The sequence below is a fragment of the Maylandia zebra genome, linkage group LG9, assembly GCF_041146795.1.
Source record: "Maylandia zebra isolate NMK-2024a linkage group LG9, Mzebra_GT3a, whole genome shotgun sequence".
NCBI classification, from domain to species: domain Eukaryota; kingdom Metazoa; phylum Chordata; class Actinopteri; order Cichliformes; family Cichlidae; genus Maylandia; species Maylandia zebra.
The window spans coordinates 6,756,806-6,775,972 of NC_135175.1; the positions used below are offsets into that span (position 1 = coordinate 6,756,806).

The 19,167-nt window shown below is 42.0% G+C and overlaps 1 protein-coding gene across 1 annotated transcript in view; it reads left to right on the forward strand.

Annotated features, from left to right (window-relative positions):
- The window catches only part of gfod1 (glucose-fructose oxidoreductase domain containing 1), a 35,425-nt gene extending 18,062 nt beyond the window's left edge, over positions 1 to 17,363 (forward strand). The window contains exons 2-3 of the mRNA XM_004572288.3: positions 9,689 to 9,882; positions 10,160 to 17,363. Of these exons, the coding sequence (XP_004572345.1) occupies positions 9,689 to 9,882; positions 10,160 to 10,900 (935 nt within the window). The 3' untranslated portion in view covers positions 10,901 to 17,363. The remainder of the gene's footprint in view (positions 1 to 9,688; positions 9,883 to 10,159) is intronic.
- Positions 17,364 to 19,167: the final 1,804 nt, after the last annotated feature.

Here is a 19,167-nt window from a genome sequence, read left to right on the forward strand (position 1 = left end):
CACAGTAGGAATATTTAGCTAACTGTGACATATTGTATGGATGGCCATTTCTGTTTGCATATACCTGCATTATCAATGGGCAGCAGCAACCTTAATGCATGCCCATAGTGCTTGTGGTTTTAGTGGAAGCCACTCCTTTGATTACGAGTCAAAGGAGTGCCAGTTGCCAGAGGGCCACGCTGGTGCTGGGGTTAATAGCTGCACTTAAGCACATTTAGGGATGCTAAACTCCTTGAGATTCAAGGGCATTAGCTGAGGCCAAAGCTGGTTGAATGAGGCTAATGCTTCCTATCATTCATAGCTGTACTGTGTCCTAATGGACTTAGTGTTGCAATACCTAGTGTTTTATCATTCCTATCCATCTGCTGGCTGTACTCTCCCCAGGTGTGCTTTTTCCATGACTCGTAACACTATGAACACCACCAAATTCTTACTCCTGTTTGGCATAAATATTATCTTAAATAAGGCAGTTTAGTGTTTGGGGCTTCTCCAGGATTTGTTAAAAAAGTTATATGGCATCCACACATGCCCCCTGCCTTTGCATTAGCTGGAAAGTTCCAAGCAAAAGCAGTTGACAAGAAGGTGACACCAAACTTAATGCCTATTACTGTAAAAAAATGCATTAAATAACATTATATACTTTATAATACACAAGAAATGAACATTTTGGCATCAGTTGACATCAGCGGTAAAATGCATGAATGTCACTTGACATCTTTGGCATACAGAAAATAGATTTAAAAACCATAACCGATAATTTGTTGCAATAAACGTCCACTTGGAGAATACAAAGCTCTCAGTAAATAGCAGCTTGTGTACACATGTTAACAAAAAACTGCACCAAACATCAACTCATTAACACTTATCTTGTATAACAGTTGACATTGTTTGCACACACCCTTTTAAGGAAGTTTTCCTACTGAAATGTCATTCAGATTATCCACTAGCTGTTTAAGGAGGAAGGTGATAACGCTGGTCAGTAGACAGGTAGTGGTTCTTTTGTGTAGTGGTGTACGGGAGGGAACACACAGACTCTGGGGTTAGTATAAAAATATGCTAAATCAAACATGTGCATCTCTTAATCGGTTAGGAAACAAAATTGATCTTTTAAACATTTTTGAACCAGACACCAAATATTACCAAATTTTGTTTCCATTAAACAGTGACTGCGCTCCTCTGGACTCGAAGCAGATTGATTTGAAATCCAAAGCAGTAGAGCAAACAGTGCTGCGTTCATCCATCACTGCTATCAAGGTCACTATTGACATGCTAATTTCACAGTGTGAATACACAAAAAACAGCAAATTAGTGAGCAGACAGCTGGCTTTTGTTTGCTTTATGTCCAGCCAGAAGCATACAGTGTACACTGATAAGAATGTCTAATTCTCCATTTGTTTCTGGGCTCTGTTGCCACCCCCTCTCTGCTGTGTAATTGCTTTAACTTAAATTTAATTTGGAATATTGAGCAGAAAGATGAGCCTGGCCTGCCTTGCCTAGTGTCTGCTCCTGTTTGGTGCTGAAGAACCATTCAGTGAGGCACAAACTGCTTCAAAGATGCTGAGAATAGTAATACTGGCTTTAGAGAATCTGTGTTGTTTACTCAAACACATCATGATACCAGCTAATGCTGCGTGTGAACTCTGCTTTACTACATATCGATTTCATCAGTGGATAGGAATGTAGAAAGCTCCTCCCTGACACGTCTCATTGTGACCCTCGCCCTGCAGGAGCACGTGCGTGCCACAGCGTGGCAGATGGCTATTTCTCCTGACTGGTTCCCCTACATTTCCTATTTCTGGCTTCCTCGGGCGGAGGGCCTATTGTGTTGGCTGTTGCAATGATGCCTTCAGCATCCTTCTCGAGCCACCTGGTTTTCCTTTCCAGCTGTTTCCACAGGGCCACATTAGAGGCAGATTTAAATGTGAACTCTGGTCTTGTAGTCTGGTTTTGTCCCCATTTCTTCAGCTGGTGAGTCAAGTTTATTGTATCAGTGTTGCTGATCAGTATTTGCTCTGCCATCAAAAGCAAGTCAGTGAGCCTCGCCCTCACTTAAACCCAGCCTGACCTTCCTGCACAGCCAACACTTCCAGCCTTTCCTTCCTCAGCAGTGCCACTCCTGTACAGTGGAGGTGTGAGATCTCATGCAATGAAAGCATTCCCTCTACCACACACAGCCTCATACCCTCCCTCTCGTGTTTCAAGGCTGTGCCCTGTGTTTGTGTGTCTGCTGAAGTGAATATTTGGTGCCCTGTAGGATACGCCACGAGTCGTGCAGAGAGGCCCAGATGATGTGTGTGGCAGTGAGCAGAGAGGAGCACTGGACTGGAGAAAGTTGGCCTTCATTTGTAATGATGCAGCTGCTCTCTCTTTCTCTATCCTGGCATTCCTCTGTCAGTGTCTCTGTCCAGCCAGTGTTGACTTAGCAAAATGGAAGAATATCAAAAATAATCATATTTACAGGACCTGAAGCAATCACAGCCTTCAAGACTTAGAATTTCGCTTGTTCATTGCGGTAATTTGGCTGAATTAAAGACTGTCACTGTAATTTTTGATATTTTGATGTGTAAATGTCATAGAACAAGTAACATGAACAGTTAGCAGTGAACAGTTTCCATATAAGCCATATATGAACTCAGGGGCCAGATCAAGTGGGACCCTCTTGGGGCTGAAAAATGAAGCCAACACTGATAAACATGGCCTAGTTTGACTAAATAAACACTTAATTGGATCTCCACCTAATGCACTTTGTTTGTTTTGGCACCAGTAAAGTTTTCTAATAACAGCTGGCACTTGATCAATACTGCGTGGACAGTAAAGCGTAAACATGCAGGTATATGGATTTTTACAGGAGTTTGTAAAATTGTCATGTCACCATCTTTATTGCACATCCTGTTTTTAATAAATAGAACTTGCAGGAAGTCACGCATGCTTTGTGTGTATGCAGAGGACAGTGGGTTTTAAATTCAGCAACTTTTATGTGTATGACTAGGGATGGGTATTGATAAGATTTTCATGATTCCGATTCCATTTTCGATTCTTTATCGATTCTTATTTTTAAAAAAGGAGAACACTAAGGTCGATTAGCTTAGAACTTTGTTTTATATGTGTGAATGTGTGTGTGAATGGGTGGATGACTGGATATGTAAAGCGCTTTGGGGTCCTTAGGGACTAGTAAAGCGCTATATAAATACAGGCCATTTACCATTTTACCATTTATATCTTCTCTTTGAACAAGATAGAAATTTAGGAGTAACATGGCCTTACAAACCCAACAGTGAGATCTTAAGAGAGCCACAGCCTACGGCTCTTCAATGGGGTGTCACAGGGTCCCCAGGAAAAAAATTGTAAATGTAAAATAATAAAATAAATATTCTTCTGTAGCAATAACAAAGTATAACATAAATTATTCTGTAGCAATTACACAAGAATATCCAGAAATGTCCCTGCCTACAATTAAACACATTCACTTACCGAAAATCATCTGCTGTGGCAAATGGGTTCAAGCCTTTTACCACAAACTGAGTCACTGCTCGGTGACATTCGTCTATCCTGGCCTGAAAGGAGACGCTACCGGTAGACTGCAGCGAGAACTGCCAGCATCTGAGCCAGACTCTGTCTGTCTCTCTCATCATGGTGGCCTAAATGCACAGTAATGGCAGGTTTTGTAATAAGGCAGATCGCGCTAACATAATATGCACTGTTAGTTGATTATTTGCCTGCCGCATTAACGGGAGAGGACGTGCAAACGTTACCGCTGCTGCTGGGTTGAGATTCACGAGTCCGGAGCAGAATTAAAAACACGATCGCGTGTTTTGTGAGCAAATGCTTTTGCATATTCGTGGTGTTTCCTCCCTTAAATGAAGTATCTACTTTGCAAGTATTGCAAGTTGCCCTGTTGTCATCCGTTCTCGTAAAGTATAACCAAACTTTTGAGCGTTTGAGCCGCCATGTTTCCTGCCAGGTAAATGACGCTCCGCAACGTGGTGACGTCAGTCAGGGCGACTGGAATCGATAAGGGAATCGTTTGCAAAAATGGCAAACAATTTCAAGGAACTGAAACAGTGGTTTTCGATACCCATCCCTATGTATGACTGACAAGAACTACATGTTTTGAATGCTTTTTCTTTTTCTCTGCATATGTTAACTTAGTAGAAATTGCTGCTAACTGCTGCAGTAGTTGCACTGTTAAAATTGATTGTACACGATCTCATACTTATTGCTGTAACGATGTTAACATGCTGCACATGGCTCATCCATTCAAGATTCAGTGACTCATCTGTTCCGTCCAATTAATTACAAAGCCCCTGTCTGCCTCATTCTCCTCTCCCTGCAATGAGATTAAGGAATTAACTTTTGTTTTTCACTAGAGGGTCATGATCAGAATATGTGCGAGCAAATAAATTAAAACTAGTCACCTGCTGGGTGGTGTTTCTGCCTTTCCAGCTTGTAGCAGGAACACGTTTCTGCAATTTACTTCTTTTTTGGACGTCAGGTCTGTGAGGCGATGGGGTGTGTTTTCAGTCTGTGAGGTCGGCTGATTTGTTAGGCAAGTTGTCAGGAGCGTGTACCTGAAGGCACCTGGAGGGAAGCGTGCTACCACTGTTCACTGAAGGAAGCTTCTAATCCTAGAAAGCTAAAAAATGGCAGTCTTGTACAACCTGCTTTGCAAAATGTCAGTGACTCTTATGCAATGCTGCTGCTCCTGCTGCATACCTGCTTCCATGGTACATTGTCTGGATTTACACAGTAAAGAATGATGCATCCCCATTACTGGCCTCTTTATAATCTATTAATACTCTTGTCATATCTATAGGAGTGTGATTGTCCTTTTCCCCTCTAATGCAGGGCCTTCCTCTCTCTTTGCCTTTAAATCTGTTGGTTAGATAAGTCTTATATGTGAATTATTGATGCTAAGGGACTGAGCCTCTGTGCTCAAGGGTTTTTTCTGCTCCATTACTGCTCTCCCACTGGGTCAGGAACTTTACCTGCGATTTGAGCTTCAATTTACCCCACCAATCCTGTAGCTATGTGTAGCTATTCGACCAACCCTAACCCCCAGCGTCAGGCCTTTACACTAAACCTACCGTATATCTAAGGATATTTTCCACTGTTGATCTCACATGTGGCACACATTAAGAAAAAGAAGAAGCTTACTAGCTGTACATCCAGTAGATTATCAACCACCACTGTTAACACACTGAAGGCTCAAAGACCAGCTAAATTGCAATATACAGTATTTCAATAAAGCGAGGTTGGCCAGGAGAGAAGCAGCCTTAACAGAATGGCATCAGGAACAGAGGCAGGTTATAGGCTGATTCCTACCAGCCCTGTGGCAACCAAGCAGGTCAGAATTTGCACTTATCCCAGTTGTTACATCCTAGGTAGGGCTCCAATAATCCAGAACACCTTAATTTAATGACCACTTAAATCTGATAGGCAGGTCAGTGCGTATTACTGTCGAATGAGTTCATTTTTCATGTCTGGCATCCTGGTGTCGCTTCCATTGAAGGTACATCTGTGATGTGTTCATGGTGCAGGTGTAAAGTGGGTTACAGTGCTTGAACATCTAATTAGTAGCACAGAAGAGGAGCAAGCATAAACGGAGTAAGGGTTTTTTAAGTGACAGTTTATTTCAAATGAATTTTTTGAGCACCTCAACATAACACTCCGCTGTTTGTGTCTGCTAGCTATAAGGTGCACATGCCGATCAGGACTACTTGGTATGTACTAATAGATAAACTGGAAATAAAAGCTTACATGTAATGTCCTCAATCAACTTAGCAATTTAAAATCATATATTGAATTTATACATGAGCTGTTTGTTAAACAAATTGAGAGCAAAGCAGGCTGTTAACAGTCAATGTTAGGTTACATCAAGCGTCTTGATAAATTCAGTTGGAAGTCTAAGTCTGTCTGACAAAAAAGTTATTATGTTTCTTATTTCTAATTAATTCCTCATTAATTCCTTCCCATATGCTGCACCAGTACACCTAATCTCAGGGTTTCCCCTTAGACTAGGTATTACTTGGTGCTGTTGTTTCTGTAACTAACAAAAATTTCAGATGCAGAAAGGAAGCACGTCTGTCTAGAGATGATATGTCTAGAGATTAACATCAACTCAACGTTTCTCACTTCCCAATGCTCACAACTGAGTGTTGGAGCATAGATCGCCCACTAAATTGAGCTCTTCAGGTCCCTTACGGGGAGCTGTATATGGCCCACAATACTGCTGTAAGTACACAAAGTATTGTATTTTACCCTCAATCCTTATCCATTCGAGTGCCATTTGTTTACTCTTGGAAGTCCTGCCTAGTTGTACTGATGACACTGTATCTTTCTTTGGCATCCCATCTTTCAAGGGATTCCCATGTGATTTCTTAAATTTACAATTGCTTTCGCTCCATTTCCCATCGTCCTCCTCTTCTTTTTTTTTGTACTCTTTGCTCTGTGCTCTGCACTCGTATTTCTTCTCACGCTCCTCTATTCACTTTTAATTCTGGTCTACCAAATACAGCATTAGCGCTGTATCATTTCATCTCCCAGCCGTTGGTTTACTGCAGTGATTGCTATGATAGCACCTTGTGCTCAGGTGCATCCATAATCTGTTGCGCAAACACACGATGTGTCCTCTCACTGTCTGAGTCACACTTCAGCAGAGTAGCTCCCCTGACTCATCAGTCTGACCTGCCTAAGCCAGGCTCGACCTTTCAGAGCTTTGTAGACAAGGAACGAAAGGTCGTTGCTGATCTGAAGAGAAGCCGCTTTTCATCTCCATAAAGGTCACACTTTAGTTTGGTATGACAGCACAACCATAAGAATAACAGTATAAAAAGTTCCAGTATTCTTTGTCATTTTTGTATTGTTTGTATTCTATTGTTCTGTATTGTGTTGTAACTAGGCAAGCTAGTGCTTCATATGAAAACCAAAATACCCCATCAAGAACATTTAGCATTTAGCCTGAAGAGTCTCACCCGAGGCAGTGTGTCTTTTCCTGTATCTGTTTCTGTGTGTTGCTGCCAAGACGAAGGGGACGTGGGTAAATATTTTTTGCTTTGTGTGTGTGTGCACAGTGGCTGGGTAATGGGTGGGGGGGGAGGGGCTCCCTTAGCGATCCTCAGAACTGGGTCAGAGGGATTAATATCCTGACCTGGCTAATTGGAGCTGAAGTTCACTTCCAAAACTGCTAGTTCACCCACAGGCAGCCTCAGCCGGGACTCCACTATGAAGCTTTTCACACTCTGAGGGCTCAAGGAATGTGTACAGTATGTGAAGCAATGCTTTTAGATTGTGTGTACATATCCTTTATTATTTGACTCCCTGTTGACAGTGTGAATCTAGAGCATTTACAGTGCATTAAGCTAACAGTGGCAGAAGTGGCCACGAGAACAGCTCAGTGTCAGCGTATCAGTCAAAATAAATCCTTAGCAACAGCCCGACACTAGTGGGAGGCTTAGACCCCCCCAGTCAGTCAAAGGTTTTAAGACATAAGCATGATTGTGCAGAGAAAATACCACATTCTTTCACTTACAAATACAAATGGATTTAAAAATGCACCTTTATTCAGTACAGTGGTCTGTAGTTATCCTCTTTGAGTTCTTTATTCTTATCAAACTAAAACAGTACAACAGGTACCACGTGTGGTCAGTCAGAGTTTTTCTAATATGGAACAGGCCAGCCGTTGTTTTGTATTTACCGGTCTTACAAGAGAAAAGGTTCCAACTGCGCGGTTTAGAGGAAGCAGCGTTTCTGCTCCTGTGCCTGTCAGTGGTTGTATGCATCTTTTGTGAAAACCTAGAACATTTAAGCTAGTTAATGTAGATTACTATTCACATTACCTGTCTTTACACATGAAAAAAACATACACATAAAAAATTGAAATTGAATGTAACACATTATCTTCATTGACAAAAAGATATAAGTTAACTGGCTTTTTTTACAAGAACCTTGTGGTACTGGCCACACCGCAAACAAAGATGGGCTTCTGTTGAAGTTTATATAGATTTCTGTATACTATGAACTATACTGTGTCACTATGTTGACTTTGTTCTACAGTATGTTTCATCATTTACTATTGTGGCCACAGAGACTGTTTACTTCTGCTTTGCACTGGTTGTATGCATTCAAGGCGTCCTCATGATGGATATTTTTTATACTTTGTACAGTATTGAGTGTTATTGATTAACATTGATGTTCTTTGCAAAGATGTAGTAAAGAACAGCACAGCTGTTTCAATGTTTTTGTCATTCAGAGCCAGTTTGACAATCGATTGCAATTTGCAGACAGATTTCAGGGTTTTGCGGTGGGGGGGGGGGGGGTCTCTTTTCTGTCACTCAGAATTGATTTTGTTTGAACTGTTGGCTCGAGGCAAAATTGGTGCTTGGCCTGATTCTGTTTCGTCTGCCTAGAAACTGAACAACAAATCAATGAGTACGAAGCAACTTACTCCTCAACAGCATATTTTGCAGTACCATCACTATAACGGTGATGTGAGGACAGACATACAGCCTCACATCTTGGTTGTGTTCGGGTGTTTCTGCCACCAGTGGGCCTTTTGATGTGCTGGAAGTGATTTTTATTGGGTTTCGTACACGGTCTTTCTCCTCTCTTCTACCATAAGGCATCCAGTAATGCAAATGAACCCTGTCTAAACCTCTGTGAGCTGTGTGGTCTTACTGTACACCATGGTTATGTCTGCAATATCACGCATGCCTGCCAACAATTATTCAACGTATCAAATTAATTGACTTTTTATTTAATAAATCACAACAACAGTTGCTTCATGGCACTTTATATTCTAAGGTAAAGCCAATAATACAGAGAAAACCCACTGGGAGGGGTGGTTAGGTGCATAAAGACAGGACAAAAACACACTTTGGAAGAGATCTAGAGATTAATAATAACTAATAATTAAATGTAAAGAGGTGTATTAACACATAGTGAGTGAAAAAGGTGACTGAAGAAGATGCACTCGATGTGGGCGATCGTGGCTCAAGAGTTGGGCGTTCGCCTTGTAATTGGCATGTTGTTGGTTCGAGCCCCGGCTCGGACAGTCGTTGTGTCCTTGGGCAAGACACTTCAACCGTTGCCTACTGGTGGTGGTCAGAGGGCCCGGTGGCACCATTGTTCGGCGGCCTTGCCGCTGTGGCTACAATGTAGCTGCCATCACCAGTGTGTGGATGACTGGATGTGTAAAGCGCTTTGGGGTCCTTAGGGACTAGTAAAAGCGCTATACAAATACAGGCCATTTACCACTCAATACATCATGGGAATACCCCAGCAGCCCATCTAAATGGCTTTTAGTGACTTTAGAAGATCTTCATTAGGTTTGGCTGGTGGAGCCAATAATATAGACTGCAAAACTGCCTTTTTGCATGGATTCACCATTGGTGCGCAGTTTACACTAACAGTTCTCACGACCCAGATAGGAACTACTTGAAAGTTCATGACATCTTGAGCCAGTTGTTGTGGGAGTTACCACATTTAGCAGCTTTGCATTGTTTCTTCAGGGGAAGGGATGTTTTTATGCTCAAGAGGATATTATGACTCTCTCACTCTCTCTCTTTCCGTCTCTTCTCTTCCACCTTCTTCCTTCATCTGAACATTTCAAGTAAGCTGTCAGGCTTTTTTAGTACAATAAGTTGCAAGGTTGCATGTCTGATTCCCCGTTGTCTCTCCTTTATTTTATAAGGTATTGGCAAAAATGTAATCTGCGACAGGACCGCCACGCCTCTGGATGCCTTCCGAATGATGTCAGCTGCCCAGTACTACCCCAAGCTGCTGAGCATTATGGGAAATGTTCTGCGTTTCTTGCCAGCTTTTGTTCGAATGAAGGAGCTGCTGGAGGCAGGTTACGTCGGAGAACTTCTGGTCTGTGAGGCCCAGGTATGACCAGAACTACTTCTGTTTATTGCTGTGTGAAGACATTTTATACAAATTGTTTCTTATGCTTTTATCTCGATGTTAGATTGAGTTATAGCAGCACCGGCATAGCAAAGAATCAATGTTGCTACAAGACACTGGTGGTACCCTGGTGATTTGATCCCAGATGCTACCCAACTATCTCCTTTTCATTCTTGCTTTTCCTGATCACAGTCAAGTGAGCCATAATAAAATCTAAAAAACTTGTGCTCCCTCCCCTGTTATCCTCTTTGTCTTAAAGGTCCACAGTGGTAGCCTCCTTGGGAAAAAATACAACTGGAGCTGCGATGATCTGATGGGAGGCGGTGGCCTGCATTCGGTTGGCAGCTACATTATTGACCTGCTTACGTTTCTGACAGGCCAGCGTGCGGCCAAAGTCCACGGCTTCCTCAAGACTTTCGTTAAACAGACCGACCACATTCGGGGCATCCGCCAGATCACCAGTGACGACTTCTGCACGTTCCAGATGGTACTGGAGGGAGGCGCCTGCTGCACCGTCACGCTCAACTTCAATGTCCCCGGAGAGTTCAGGCAGGAGGTGATAGTTGTAGGGACTGACGGGAGGCTAACGGTCACAGGGACAGACTTGTATGGACAGAAGAACAGTGGCGGTGGAGAAAGTGGTGGCGGCCCTGAGCTCCTGCTCAAAGACACCACGCCTCTCGAGAAGGCCTCCCTGCCGGAGAAGGCCTTCAGTGACATTCCGTCCCCTTACCTCACCGGGACGATCCGCATGATCCAGGCTGTGCGGCAGGCCTTCCAGGACCAAGATGACCGGCGGACGTGGGACGGGAGGCCCCTGACAATGGCTGCCACTTTTGAGGATTGCCTATATGCTCTGTGTGTGGTGGATACAATTAAGAAGTCCAACCAGTGCGGAGAGTGGCAGAACATTGTGGTCATGACAGAAGAACCAGAGGTCAGCCCAGCTTATCTGATCAGCGAGGCCATGCGGCGGAGTAGGATGTCCCTCTACTGTTAGCATTTTTAAAACTCATGGTGGCGCTCAAGCGGCATTGTTGGAAGTTTTTTCACAGAGCTGCCGGATTCCAGTTTTGTGTTGAAATTTGTGTTGTCACTGTTACAGAGGCTTTACACGACGACGTGCAGAGAGTTGTGGTTTCCCGTCCTCAGCGGTAGGAAAAGCAATGTGATAAATAATCAGAACTTTATTTATAAAGAAGCTTTTTTTTTTCATTTTGGCAGCAGGTTTAAGCCCTGCGGGGAGATGCACTTTTAAATCAAGCTAATTCATGCAACAGAAGGACCTACAGTGGCGGCATATCAGGGAGTGAAACTACCTGCTGGTTAGTTGGTCGATCAGTAGGAGGCGTCCTTGTGGGGATCGCCTTCTAATGTTCCCATTTCACCAACAGATACTTGCAATTTCATATGCTTTTCATCACCCCTGCTGGCTGCTTGATCAAACAGTTATTTGTGCCTCCTGTTTCTCCTTCTCTTCTATATAACTGGTCTAGAAAGACACACGCCCTACACTGTGGGTCTGAACAAGGACTGCCAAGGAAGAACGATAGTCTTTTTTTAAAATTGTGCCAGTCTGTTGTTGCTGTAATCTGAAGTACTTTTAGTACTAGTTTTACCAAGTGAATGTTAAAAAAAACAAGTCAGTGTGCTTTATAGTCATGCTCTGTCTGCTCCGTATGTTTCTCCTATGTGTGTGAAACAAGAGAAAAAAAGAATCAATCATTTGGCTGGTGTTTTTTTGGGGGGGGGTCCCAGAGGACTCTGGTTTTCATATGCAATATAAACAGGCAGAAGGGGCACTAGTTTCTCTCTGAGCCTGAAATAAAGGGTTAGATTAAACTATGGTATGCCTTTATGCAGTTCCAGTCGGCTGTGCATCACCTGCGTGGTTGGTCAGTGTAGCGGTACTCTGACTCGTTTTATGCTATCATTGTAGCGACTTAATCTCATGTGGCACTGAAGTGCAGACAGTCTTGCATGTAAGTTTGCAAGCTATGTGCAGATTTCATTCGCACACTTCTGTGCAATCAGTGCTGCAAACTAATTGCAAGCCCGTGTGGTCTGCCCAGAGCTTAAGTAAGACTGAGAACTTGCAGTAAATCAAGCAGTGTAGCAAAGTGTGGGCGACTACATTTTTAAAAAAAAAAGAAAAAGTTTTTATTCAAAGTGTTAAGGTTGGTGTTATTTTGTGTTTTTTTTCTCATTGTTGGAAAAATTTCATATAGGCCTAAAGATCAAACCCAGTAGCATTAATCCATCTGTCAATAATTCCTAACTACAGTACAGTGTCTGTGGCCCTTGGCCCCACACCCACTGATCCCTGCTTTCAATTATTACATCAAATTTTTACATTAACTGTTTTTAAAAAGAACAGTTCAGATATGCGTCCAGCGTTTTGGCCTCTTTTAGCTCATGTTCCAGTGTTTTGGTTTTGCGTCACTCTCACCGCTCTCACTGACCTTATTTCCAGCAGCAGCAAACACACTGTATGCTGCCATACATATTTTTAAAGGAACTACAAGGTTCCTTCAGTCCACTGATATCTATGTCACCAGTGTGCTCTAAAGACTAAAGAGTATTACGGAAATTGGTCCATTGACATGGAAACTCAAAGGCTGTTTTAATATGCAACTTTAAGAAAAGGGTTATGGTACTGTAGAAGACTGCAACAATAAAGCCATACCAAACAGTACACAATTAAAGCAATTAAAGCTTAACTTGCAGTCCTGCTTTGAACCCCTATAGAGCCAGTGCCGTAGTAGGTGACAGCGCTGTCTGCACTGGTCTGCTGCCAAGATTGAATCTAACTTATTTATTTAGTTTATGCGCGGATTGTCAAGAGGAATGAAAACATGAAAACGGCATCCGCCTACATTGGAAGATTAATATCTCTTGCATTAGAATAGTGAGGAAGCTAATCAGTAAACTATGCTTACACAGACCATCAACACCAAACAGACCAACCACAGTTGTTTTCTCTGAAGGTGCACATCAGACTATGCTCTAGCTACACTGTAGTTTTAAAACAGTTGTAAGCGTGGCAGGAACCACTGCAGCGACGTTGTCAGCTGCGCTTCAAAGCTGTCCATGTCGGTTTGCTGCTTTGTAAATAGCAACAATGCTGGAAAAGAGATGAGCAGTGGCAGTGAAGCAGTTTCAAAATGCCCGAAAGCAATCACATTTTTGATCTTTTGCAGTTCAGAACAATCGATATTACTACAAGCCCCCACACTGGTTAATATTTTAACTGGAACTTAATTCAAACCCCAGTCCTCCATACAGCTTTCTATTATCTGGACAAAGGCAAATGCAGCTTTGGACTTGTTATGTAAGCAGAAATGTATGCTGTAAGTTTCATCAGCTTTCGACTAATGCACGTAACAGTTTAACCCACCAATCAGAAAACATAACAAGCAGGTGTGTGACTCACAGCCCAGCTTCCCGGGAAACAGAAACAAACCATCAGAAAGTGATGAAAGCAAATACAGCTGAACTTAAAGTTTAACGTCAGTCGACGCAGGTGAAGGAATAACACCAACCCACAAGCCAAAAGATTGATTTTTTTTAAATATGCATTCTCTATCCATAAGCTGTGCTGAAATACTAAATATGTAACGACTACTGAAAATGTACATAAAAATAATATGAAGCAACAATACGCTTTTGTCTAAAGAATTAAATCAGTACTGTATGGGGTTTTTTGTTTTTGTTTTTTTGTACAAACCAAGGAACTGGAACATGTCTGGATGAATGTTAGGGTATTTATTCTATGTTGAAGTTTCCACTGACTGACCTGCAGTGCTATTGTGGGAGCTTAACAGCAGACTGAGGCCTTCGGAGCATTCAGCTTCTTATTTCCATTTATCGGATATTGACCAAAAGAGTCTCTTGTGAAAAGCTTTATGTTTTCTCTTTAAATGCACTATATCAGAAAGCAGCACAACTACACCGTCACCCATGAACTCATAGATCATAGAGTGTCAGTGCATGCTCTTTTATTGTTTACTGTTTAGTGCTTTGCTGAGGCCAGGCCCTCTTTAAAACCCCTCATGTCACAGAACAGAAATTGAAGAACCAGAAAACACTTTTGCCTAAATAGTTTGCATGAAAAGCGCAGAGTCCGACACTGATAAGCTGCCTCTCAGTACTTCAGGGAAAATATTGCCCCGTGTTTAAACGCCTTATCAAATCTGCATATAGACTTTCCCCCCTTTGTCAGTTAAGCTCACAAGATATAGCTATGTAAAGAAAAAACAGAACATGCACAGAAGTTAGACTTGTTTCTTCAGAGTTGAATTTGTCTGTTTATTACCATCAACACAGATTTGGGGAAATGAACCTAAGGGTTGGTCGACTGTGAAGAAGACACTAGATAAGCAGGCACTTAATAGGAAAAAGGAGAGGTCTTTAGGACCCCACTGATATGGCCTTTAACTCATTATACTGCTGTTTGATTTATAGCTCTCTGCTGGAGTAGAACTGGTTGTTTATTTGTCCCTGTTGAGTTCAGCTGGAGGTGAATGATTTGCCTTTCTCGCTGGTTAAATATAGATAGACGCACACAGGGAGGGAAAGGTTGGAGGCTAAATATAACACCTACAGCATATTAAAGGCAGCTTATGACTTAGGTTAACTTTTATTGCAGTAAAATCTGACGTTTTTGCTTTAATTGGTAGCATTTTATTTGCAGGTCTGTTTGGCCCTTATGCACTCTCGTAAAGTCCTGTGTGACTGTGCACTTTGGTGCAGTCAAAGATCTGAGAGTGTGATTTCTGGTTAATTTCCAGTTGGATTCTCTTGTGAGTCCTCCCTGTTTCTGCACAAGTAAATACTTTATGTGCTTATCTCTTCCGATGGAAAATGCATTTTTCAGATCAGTTCAGACTTTCTTGAGGACACATCTCAAAGGAGGCAACATACTTAAGACATAGGATTTGGAATTTGCATAAAGGCAGAGCTATGAGCCTTCGTATTCTACACGAGGGCCTGACTACGACTGATTAAAGCCAAAACTACGTAGATGTTAGCAGTTGGCTGTGCTGATCAATTTGCTGATAATTAGTATTGTGACTCTTTCCAGTAAACCTCCCAAGCATTATTAGAACATTTTGAATCTCTAAAGTGCTAATTAATTATTAAGAATTTGTGACACGTATCTATTATTTTTACCAATGCTGCCACCATGCCCCCAGGGTGGGGCCCTGATGAATGGATTAGTGGTAGCAGTTTTGGGGTTGGGTTCAGTTCTTGGGATCACGCTCCAGGCAGGATTTGTGATAGTTGTAAGGAAGTCGATGTCTTTTGGAACAACCATGGAAGGGAGCTTGATCTGCATCATAGACTGTAAAGGATAGATGTGGCTTCCAGGTCCTAAACCTGAAGCCAGTTGAAAAGTGCCTTAAAGCTGTCGAGTCTTACTGAATACAAATATTACGATCCTTAGTAGAGTTTAAAAAACAAAACGAGAACGCAGGGAATCCTTTAGGGCGGGGCTACCTAGTGATTGACAAGTCATTAATATTTAAGTTTGCGGTGTCATAAAAATATTGACAACGCTCAGCTCGAGGCTTCGCAAATCAGTGGATGACATCTGACATCACCATCAACACTGTTACCTAGCATAGAGTATAAAAGATGGATATGGCAAAGGTACACGTGCCATGAGCCAAAGTCTCCTAGAGGTGTTACACTAAAATACTCATCGTGTTTTACTGCACCTATTTTAATGTTGTGGCTGATTAGTGTATGTTGCCTGCTCACACAAGCTCACATTGTTTCAGCAGGTTTTAGTGCCTCTGCACAAATAGATTCAGTGTGCTTTTAGATCAGCCTGGGCCTCATCTAGAAATAAATCAGCTATATTTAGTGTTCCGTGGTCAGAAGACCCATAAACTTAAGTAGACCTTCTTGAGCTCTTCATGTGTTTGAAGCTTATCTGTGTAGGGGTGAGTGCAGGTTTCATTCATGTCCACACAGAGCCATGGCCCTTCACAGAGACTCAGTTAGTGGATGCAGCAAAAACTTTTCATTTCAGCCAGTCTAGATGCTGGATAGGGGAAAAAAACAGTGAATCAGAGAAGAAGTCATTATGAGTGTTGTTACATCACAAGGCTTTAGTGGTCATTAGCAAAGCGTCTCCACCAGCTTTCATCTGTGAACGGAGAGGCAGTGAGCAGCAGTCTGAAACACACGAGGCAATACGTGGCTTCTGAAGCGCTGAATATTTAATGAGGAATGTGAATGAGCCGATACGGCACAGTGTGAGGATGTCATGCATTTTATCTGTTGACTGATTTTATCTTTTTTTTTTTCTAAGTTGAACCACTGAGTGTTTTTGCTTTTCATTCTGATGACAAATTTTGTTGGTTTTTCCTCCGCCTGTCAGGATGGCCCGATTGTGCGTTGAGAAAGACGCTGCAGAAAACCTAAACACAAAACAAGAGGTGCTCCGGTTCCAGCACTTTGCCTCGTTTGCTGACAGTCTGACTATGAACCGCTCTGTCTCTGCGTCGACAGCGTTCACTGACTCATTGCTCAGGAAAGGCCTTCGCTCGCTGAGAGGGAGAAAGAGCGAGAAAGGAGGTGGAGGTGAAGGTGAAAACCTCAAAGAGATGCTTCTCATACACTCGGAGACTGTTAATTCGCAGCCGGATCCCACATTGCCAAAACTAAGTCTTGATTTGACCCCTCTCATCTCATTCTTTCACACTCGCTCCTCTGTAGGTCTCCCCTCCCTCTGAGGTTCCTTTTTTCAGCTACTGCTGAGAAAGTTGATTTGCTTTACTTTGCATCAATCTCTCCTTTCACTTGTCCCCTTTTCCTCCCTTTCCCCTTTCTATCGTGAGCCAGGTTGAAGCCTGGAGGAAAAGCTCACTGGTGCTTCTGCAGACCTCCCGCTCATCTTATTTGTTGTTTTCACAGCCGCACAAAGGCCGCTCCGTACACTCACAGGTTGTGAATGCCTTTCCACAGCTGACTCTGGCCGTGTCTTGCTTGCTTCCCGCTCCACAGATATCCATTTTGATGCTGTATTGTGACTATATCTGATATTTATTGTTCTGTATGTATATCGTGGATGCATGGACCTCTGTAGATACTGTAATTTGAACTCTCAAACGCATATTTATGGGTCTTACTAGAGAGAATGTACTTGCTGTAGGAATAATTTATATTTTCTATCCGTTAAGGAGGTCAGTTGGTGTCACAAATAAACGCCCTGCTGTAATGTTTTGTTTTTTTGTTTAGTTTTTTTTGTTCTGAGTGACTGTGTAACTTCTGTTTCAGTGTTTACTGGCAAATCTCCCTGCACCAGTGCTCGGCATTGATCGAATGTGTGTGGCTAAGGGAATGCGTGAAAGTGGGGGAAAATAAAGTGTGATCTTGTGTTTGCGACATGGTTTACAGCTTCAGCACTTGTCTAATGCTGCAGTTTCTATGGAATAAACAATATATACATACACGATGGCTCTCATTTCATTTTTCCTCAGTTAGATACTGGGCCACCACATGCTGGCAGGACTGCTTCAGCACACTGATTCTCCAAGTCTCTGATACTCTACTGGAACCAGGCACCCATTTCTTCCGTTATTTAGTGTTTTTATGACAGTCGTGGAATGCACCATCTTACATATTGCTCTTTAACATTTCACTGATAGGTACGTGTTCCATTGGTTTTAACATATGAAAGACCACAGAAATTCTGTATTACTTTGCAATAACCTTTCCACTGACAATTAGACTCAAACTATACCTGCAATTAACCCCATAGCATAAGATGGCCAGCAGATCCCACACTGTACATGTAAGGAGTTCCTGTTTTTGCTTTCATTTGTCACTCTTATGTGTTTAATATGAAGAAAGGTTAGAAAATGTGTATTATGATAAATCCAGCTTGTGTTACTGAGCATTTTTTGAAAGTCTTTGCTGACCTCTGCTGGCTATAGTGGATGCTGCACATGGTGTTGCTCAGACACAGGAACCCAAGACCTTCTTGCTCAAAGGAAACAATACCAACTACTTTGCTGCCAAAACCCAAGATTAAACTTGTATATAATCACGTTTCTAAAATAGGTTCTTTTACAAGTTTTCCAATACCACTCTTCCTGCTTTAAACCAATATTGCATTCTTCCATTTCCTGCTTTTTTTTTTAATAACAGAAGACTCATTACTAACTGCGTGCAGACGTATTAGAAAACAGCTGTCTTAAATGAAGGAAATATCAAATCAAAACTGTGTGTCGTGTTATTTTAATTTTGTCTGTATGAAAGATGATCAGCTAAACTAAATCTTAACACTGAAAAGTCTCGGCTGGAGCTGCCACATGATTCAAGAAAAATAGAGAACGAGTCCTGAAAAGTGCTTCAACACATGATAAGAAAGCAGACCGAGAGAGTTCAGGCTGTGTTGAATAAAGGTGGTCGTACCAAATACTGACTTTTACCTTTTATACTGTATTACTGTGTATGTTTACATCACTCCTATTTCTACCAGCTAAATGTAAAGAAATGAAGGGTTGCTCAAAACCTTCACAGTTTCATATCAGTAAGACTCATATGAATATCATATGAGTCTTACTGTAACCTTGTATCATTTCCATAATAAAATGCAATAACAGCCTAGTGTGACAGAGCAGGTAGGAGAAAGCTGCAGCTTTACCTAATGTCATGAACAGTTTACATCTATAAGGGAAGTGTATTTGAAGTTTCTAATTTCTCTGATTGGGCAATCTGCGATTCCTTTCCTAGCTTCCTCTCCTCACAACTTAGTCCCTCCACCAGCAATGTGAATAGAGGTGAGAGGCATGATTAGGAAGGAGTCAGGGTAACAAGGACCCAACCTGAGACATGTTTGCTTCACAGCAAGTAAGGAACAACTTCATCATTATCTCAGATCATAAATGTGTTCAAGGTAACTCCAATATGATTGAGACATACTTAACATACCAAAAATAAAGTGAGAAGCAAAAGAACAACCTTTGAGTTGTGTAGATGTGAAGATAAATGTGAGTGAGTACAGATTCTAAGGGCCTGTATCTGGAATGATCAAGCAGTATACAGGGAGCGCAGAATTATTAGGCAAATGAGTATTTTGTCCACATCATCCTCTTCATGCATGTTGTCTTACTCCAAGCTGTATAGGCTCGAAAGCCTACTACCAATTAAGCATATTAGGTGATGTGCATCTCTGTAATGAGAAGGGGTGTGGTCTAATGACATCAACACCCTATATCAGGTGTGCATAATTATTAGGCAGCGTCCTTTCCT